General features: G+C 34.8%; 1 protein-coding gene across 1 annotated transcript; it reads right to left on the bottom strand.

Moving 5' to 3' along the window:
- Positions 1-5084: 5084 nt before the first annotated feature.
- LOC103443999 (prefoldin subunit 6) lies at positions 5085-7597 on the bottom strand. Its single transcript, XM_008382906.4, has 5 exons — positions 7415-7597; positions 7263-7333; positions 6870-6994; positions 5870-5930; positions 5085-5430 (listed from the first exon to the last, which is right to left on the bottom strand). Exons 1-5 carry the CDS (start codon positions 7491-7493, stop codon positions 5374-5376), a joined length of 393 nt encoding a protein of 130 aa, XP_008381128.1. The 5' UTR covers positions 7494-7597; the 3' UTR covers positions 5085-5373.
- Between the last annotated feature and the right edge of the window lie 304 nt (positions 7598-7901).

Raw genomic sequence — 7901 nt, forward strand, 5'->3', positions numbered from 1 at the left:
GCAGAATGCAGATAAAAGAATAATACTGAAGTGCTTCTGCACCTGCTCCATATACACATAAACATACATATGCGTGTGCGCGCGCGCGCACTAATCCCCATCGAATTAGTTGAGAAGAAACTAGAACCTTTGTTAGTGCCCTTAAGGATGGACAATCTGTCATGTCAGTACGTACGCATATCACCCTAGCAGGTTAGCAGCTGCTTGCTTTGTTTCAGTCTTACCAAGCACCATGCATCTAACAATCATCAGTCATATTCTTTGTTACATTGAATCCTTGGAGGTTTTCCCTTTTGGTTCGCGGATTGGCTAGAGACTCGATCGGGAATGGGTTTGAAATTATATTCTAATGTTTGGCACGTACAATTATGGGACTGCTAATCCTGGTTCATGGTTATGATAGTCAAATGAAGGGGTGAGTTTAAAAGCTTAATTTCGGTTTGCTTTTCCCCTCACTTGGGAAAACATTCATTGCAATACTGCAATTTTGTTTTATACTTTTGTTGATATTTTATTTTAAGAAGGATGTTATTGAAGGAATAGGACAAGGGACAAATACTTCCACACATATTTGTACACTCTTTTTTAGTCATTAGATTTTATAACATCTAATGGTCTTGATTAAGACTAAAGTTGAGATTTTTAAACCTAAAGTGACGTGGATGATGACATGAATAATAATTAATAAAAACAATTATGTTAAATGAATAAGAATCGAAAGAAGAAAAAAAATCAAAACAACGTTGAAAGTCCTGCGCCTTTGCTACATGGCACATGTTGATTTGATTGTATTGATATAAAATTAAAAAGCACACAAAGCATATCAAGCTATCACTTGATCTTTTGGATCTTTTTATTTGATAAACAAAACTAAACCTGAAACCCTAATTCTTCATTCGTTGTATCTTTGAGTGATTAAGTAGGGTGTGGAAAACAAATTATTTTCCTCATCTCCCCATTAATAGTAACAACACTTGGGATTCTAGAGTAAGGAGATCAGGAAGGTTTTTTTTTTTTTTACAGAAAAAGACGAAACAAAAAAAACTAAGAGAAGACCTATATGCGGCAAAGCAATGGAGGTTTCAGGTCTCTTGCCCTCCCTCTCACTTTGAAGTTCGAACGCTTACGGTTCATTCTTCTTCCTTCTTCTTCCAATATTTATTCCTTTTAGTTTTATTTCTATTTATAATATTAAGTCCACGTCACTTAATGTTCAAAAGCCTTTACATTACTCTTAGCAAAGACCCTTGGATGTAAAACTAATGACCAAAAAAGAGTGTAAAAATATTTGTCAAAATGATAGTCCCTCAATCTTATCCTATTATTGAAATATTCAAGAAATTTTAATTCCTATTACTACATTAACCAAACATGATAATGGTAATAAAATGTATTTTATGGTACCATTTCGAAACATGGGAATGAAAAACGTTCTCCTGGAAAGGTGAACTGCCGTAATGAAGTCACTAGCTGGTTCCTTTAAAAATAAGAAAAAACGTTATTATCCTATGATGGACATGAATGTTTCATTCCTCAAATAACTGGTTTCACGAAGGAAACCCTAAACAACTGTTGACTAAAAAAAAAACCCTCAAGTGTATATCAAGAAGGGAAAAAAAACCCTAAAGAATGCATTCCTAAACCCTAAACCTTATTTACCAACATACATGTAATTCATCGGCTAGATATAGTGGGTTTCCATCGTGTATATGCGTCATGAAAAAAACACAGTCTTGTCGCTTATCAGAAGCATGCGTGCCGTACGTCGTGGTGGTCGAGCATCTTTGACAAGATTGGCAAACCTTCCCAAACGAGACAGTGCAGTGCGACTCATACTCCCTGCATATTCCTCGAGACTTGGGGAGAGAGAGAGAGAGTGTGTGCGCTCTATATAAAGCCATGTTGAACATTACTATCATCATGCTAATTTGTTTGGGTTTGGGACTATGTGCATGAATGAACATGGGGGTTGGGACTTGGGCTAGGTCTAGACGTACCCATAAGATTCACGTTAAACTTGAGCATGATTGAAAATGGCCAATTCTGATATCTTGAATGTGATCATTGTGGCATGGAAATTATATATACTGCCTCCATTTTGGTCTGTTTTTCTATTTCTGACACTTCTAAAAAGTCATGATACACTTTTGCAATTGTCAAATTTAACATCTATTACTAATGACGACGTTTTTTTTATTACTTGGTTTAAGGAATCAAACTGTTAATTTATCCTAATCCTAATTCATTTTCTTATCTTCACGCACAACTAGCGTCAACACAAATGTTAATGCAATAAAAGGTATAAATTGTGAAATTGCATCGGTTAATAAATAAAAGAATTTAAAACAAGAGACTAATGCATAATGAATTTCTGGGTAAAGAAGTCTGTCACCGTTAAAATAAGTAAGAGGTTTTCAAAAACTTATTTGGCTTATTTCTAGCTATGCTCCCCGAAACTTCATTTTGATCTCACTTTGTTCTTGTAACTTAAAAATCACTACTTTACTCCCTAAAACTCAAAATTTGTTTCACTTTGACTTGTGGACTCTCTTTTCGCCCTGTTATTTATAGATCGCCTCTTAAAATATATGTGAGACCCAACACCCAATAAGACTATGCCACATGCGCAATAAATTGGATTATAAATCTCTTATGCGTTAACATTTAACAGTTAGATAATATTAACTTTAAAAAAATTGAAGGGATGAAAACAAAAAATGATTGGCCTGGCTCATCCAAGTCAAATCCGCATAAGAATTTAATAGATTTAAGGCAACGTAGAGCGAATATTTAGTTTTACAAAGATGAGCTTCAAGTTTCAAGGGGCAAAATATGATCAAAATCGAGTTTTAAGGGGCAGAATGAAGCGAACTTTTAATTTTATAAAATAAAATAATGAATTTTTAATTTCAGATAATAAAATGAGATTAAATTGAATTTTAAAAAATATAACTAAAAATAAGCCAATTTATTTCAATAAGTCTCCCAGGAGTCATGACATTTCCTTTTTCCTCTTTTTTTTTTCTTTGTTAGACTGGAAGTACACCAGGGCAAAAGCTAAAATACAATCATTTTTCCTCTTTTGCTCCACTCCTAAGTAAACTAAGAATGAGGATTTTGGGTATCTTCAAATTGTATCTGTTTATCGTATATCGTACTGTTAAAAATTATTTTAAATATTTTTATTTTAAATAAAATATAAATAGTATATAATGAAAACTGATCACACAATATATCATAAACGAACACAATTTAAAAATCAAGATCCTCATAAAGAGAATTCGAAGAATATCCTTGCGGGTAAACTAATCCTTCAATGCACTCCTTTTCAAAATGATTTTATGACGAGACCTCGTGAATCACATACGGCAGGTTTTGTCTTCTTGAATAAATTATGGGGACAGAAGTGACTCGCCGTAGTCTTATTTCATTTTCTCGAAACTTCTTCTGCGGCACAAAATGCATCAATCATAGGCTATCACCTGCTCCCCAGCTAGTGCTGTAAAAATTGGAGCCAGTCCGGACTTTAGGCTTCAGTTTCAATTTGTGTGGTTCAAATTTTTTGATCTCTAGATTTTAGACATTAAAACCCATCCAATTCCAATTGTTGTGCTGAAACCCTATTTCAAAGAAAGATTTTCTACCCTAATAATCTCTCGGAACCCAAATTGTTGGCTATATATATGAAATAATTGACGTGTTCCGGAAATTTTATTTAAACTTATCTAATATTTTTCTACACCCAAGTTAAATTTTAAATATTAATTGTCTATTTTACCATATTGCATAATTATTATTAAGTACAAAATAAAATTAATAATAAAAATCAAATTTATCAATAGACCCACATATTATAACTAAACCCTAACACTTTTTGTTTATCCTACGTTCATTCCGACTAAAATCCTAATGGCTCTGATAGAGAAAACAAGCTTTTTCTATTGATGGATGGTGATTTTGAAGTTTTTAATCCTCCAACTAAGATATGACTTGATTTACGGATATTTTGTTTGTTTGCTTCTTCTTTGGATTAAATTTCATACTTTTTATATTATATTGTATTTATTTCTCTATGTCATCTGTATGCTCCCCAAAACACCAGTGCAAGAACTTTTGATTAGTACTGCAAAGACATCAAACTTGATTCTTGGTGCAAATAAACGTTGCTCAACCTTAACCACGAACTAGCGGGTGGCATGTCTTGTACCTTTTTTATTTGAAATAGGTCCAATTTGTTTAGGGGTGTGATATCCACACACCCCTTTTTACTTCTCCCACACCTTTTTGGTTTTCGGCCATTGGATCGGATGAATTGAAGAATATCAACGGACATAAATTAACAAGGGTATGTGAGAAGTAAAAAGGGGTGTATGGATAGTACACCCCTTTGTTTATTAACATAGCAGCAACACACCCAACCTTATGTTACTTCAAAGTTTCTTAAAAAGTTCATGAAAATGCTCGATTTAAAAATGACTGAATTGGAGCTTGCATAACATTCTCTTGCCAAATTCAAGTCTATGGAATGATCTCTTGGATCCTAAGTCCATGGATGGGTTGTGGTAGCAGAAAAAAAAAAAACAACCATGGAAATGCTAGTCCTATACAGCATATGCAATTATAAGGGCAAAGGATGCCTCTTTGAAAAAAAAAAATGCTTGCATGTGATGTTTTGCGCATGCACACACTCATCAGACATACATCCATTTTATGCTTGCATCAAATTTTTTTGATCTCTAGATTCTAGACACTAAAATCCATCCAATTTCAATTGTTGTGCTGAAACCCTATTTCAAAGAATGATTTTCTACCCTAATAATCTCTCGAAACCCAAATTGTTGGCTATATATATATATATATATATATGAAATAATTGACGTGTACTTCATAAACGAAGTCTAAACACCGTTGGATAATAATTTTGTTTTTAATTTTAATTTTTTGTTTTTATTTTTTAAAACCGAAAATTAACAATAATTACCAAATAAGTTTCCAGTTAATGAATTCTTATTTCAATTTGTAGTTCCAATCCACGATCTACCAGAAACCCTAAACGCTAAACCAAATATATTAGAGAACACAAATGCACACACAGAATTGATCTTCTTCATTAGAAATTCTTGTGTTTTCATTCTTCAAGGGTTTACAATCATACCGAAGGGAAAACTAAATGCCAAAGGTACATGTGATACGGATAAACCAAACGAGAACAAAATACGCTAACATCGTACCACAACCAGAGTGACAAAAACCATTTCCAATCGGCACTGTACCGTTGAGCAAACAAGAACGGAAAAAAACTACATCCAATCGTCAACAGAAACTCGTACAATACATTACTTCTCACCAAGAGAACACAACCACGGAAACAGATTATGCCTTCGCTTTTCCGGCCTGGAGTGCTTGAGCCCTCTGTTGTAATTTTAAAATCTGCAAAACAGCATATCCACCGGAAACAATTAGTATTGAGTCATATACCGAGATTGGTTAAAATGGTAAAATTATGTAGTTATGACCCCTTGCAGAGTATGCCCTATTCAAGTTCATCGTGAGAAGGTAAAAGTCGCGGCACAAAACCAACGCAACAATTCTATTGTATTCTTCCTGAAATATGTTATCTCAAGAAAAGAAAATTGTCTAGTCTAGTTATATATTAGTTACTAAATATTGATATCATTTCCGTGTTGATGACTTGGTGTCTTTGTCATAACATTGGTACTTACAAGACGCTACAGTTAAACGTGTATAGCTCTAATAAATTCTTCAAATGCTATAAATATATTATCAAGACTGAATCAAGACCAGGGACAATATGAACAACTCCGGCATTATAAGAGAGCAGGTGCACGGAAAAAGGAAGAATACAAACCGTCTCTTTCTTGCTATTTTGCTTCTCTTCCAAATCTTGAAGGGTAGCATCCAGCCGTTTCCTGTTGCGCATAATAAATATAGTTTTGCAACAAATTAAACATGAGTATGATGGTAATAAAGACAATGGTATGAAGAAATAGGAGAAACTGTACACGATTTTCCATATAAACACCTAAATGCAAAGTTGTGAAAACATATATCCTAGCCACACATGTACCATTACAAGGTAAATTGCAAACCAGAAAATGTAACAGATTACCAGTCCAAGATCCATCTAATAATTCCCAGACAGGTTTCTCATGATAAGCCTACGAACAGAATGCACAGCGTCACAGAACATTATTCATTCCTCTACCTTTTTTGCAATTTACCCAAATAATAATGTTTCTTTGGATACGACTTCAGCCCACAGTTACTCATACGAAGACAATGGGGCTGAATACATTGAACATCCTCTTATTAAATAATGCCCATCCTTCCCCAAGAATTTGGAAATTACTTGTTCCAATGAACACAGACCCAGAGACATCATTTTGTGAAAACTCAGTGTCTTGTTTTATGGTGAGAAAACCGATTGCTACAAAGTACAAAAACAGTGTTTTTTACGGATATGGTGATTGAGAATGCAGCCCTACATTTTTCTCTATGCTATTGAACCCCGGTACTTCCCCATCTGGTGGGAAGAAAATAACCCTTAAGATGAAATTTGTTTGTTGAGGTCGTAACTCTCACCTTTATCATACAATTCGAAAATCGTTCACAAAATCCATGTTAAATCACATTTTTTGTGCATTTCATCTTACAAGTTTTCTTGACTAGTACACTCTGTTACTAAGCCTCATCATTGAAATTATTGGTTTTGAGGATAATTTAACAAACCTAACACGATATTCCCGAACTTTATATCTAAAATGATAACCTAAACCGCGAAAAAAATTGCAACGATAGAATATAAACCCTAATACAAATACATAAATAAACGAAACAGAGAAGCATACAATTCAGCGGAGATGTATTCGATTCTCTTTCGCACATTGGCCCTAGCCTCTGCCAAATCCTGCTTCACAAGAACCGGACCGATCAACTTGAACACATTGGCGTCTTCGCTAAGAAGATCCAATTCCTATAAACACAAGCAGTCACATCATCATTAGATCAAAAACTAAACCACTCAACAATAACCACGAGCTAACGAAAACCCAACAAAATCCATTTGCTTGGAATTAAAGGAAAAGTTCACACATTTCAGATATCGGTAATCAATTCGGGATAAAAATCACTTGAAAAGTCATGAGAAAACTGTTATTTCAATGGAATTTGGGGCTAGCTGAGTTCGTTTTCCCGGTAACCAAACAGAAAATAGAGAAATCGCAATCGAGAAAGAAGAAGACCTTGAGGACGAGCTCGTTCTCGCCGAGCTGGATAGTGTACTTCTTCCTCACTTGGTGATTCTTTGAAATATCTGAAAGAGCAAAAATGCTACGTTAGGGTTTTACAGATTCAAGTGCAGCTGTATACACACATATATGTATATATGACTTGCCCTTTTGGATTTTGCTGAGATCGTTAGCTTTGGCCTCCAATTCGCGCTGAAGCTCTCGAAGAGCTGACGACGACGCCATTGATTTGCTGCTATCTGCTGCCGCTTCTGCGCAGGAGCTCAGGCCTCTCGCCTTTCTTTCCGGTTTTTTGTTTGAGATCCGGTTCCGGTTCGGTATGATTTTGGGCTGTGAATTATGTTGGGTCATAATTTAGTAATTCAGGTACCACAGTGGGCTTTTTCCCTGTGTTAATACTAGAAATTTGGGCTTCGGTTATTTGCATTGTTGGTAACAATAGGCCCCATCGAGACCATCTCCAATGGTAGGGCAAAACCCCAACGTTTAACCTCGTATTTTCAACTATTTAATCATTTAAATTAAATTTATTCTAATAATATGCCCGAAACTGAACAGAGTTTTACCATGGATCATGCTAGGCTTAAGTTGTCCGATAAATGAAATGTTTCGACATGGCTTGTTTATTAAATA

The sequence above is a fragment of the Malus domestica genome, chromosome 05 (genome assembly GCF_042453785.1).
Source record: "Malus domestica chromosome 05, GDT2T_hap1".
In the NCBI taxonomy this organism is placed as follows: Eukaryota; Viridiplantae; Streptophyta; class Magnoliopsida; order Rosales; family Rosaceae; genus Malus; species Malus domestica.

Coding starts and splice junctions, on each gene's coding strand:
- LOC103443999 (XM_008382906.4), bottom strand. CDS start 7,493: ATGGCGTCGTCGTCAGCTCTTCGAGAGCTTCAGCGCGAATTGGAGGCC. Junction 5,931..6,869: donor GAATACATCTCCGCTGAATT/GTATGCTTCTCT, acceptor TATGCGCAACAG/GAAACGGCTGGATGCTACCC. Junction 5,431..5,869: donor AAAATAGCAAGAAAGAGACG/GTTTGTATTCTT, acceptor GCTGTTTTGCAG/ATTTTAAAATTACAACAGAG.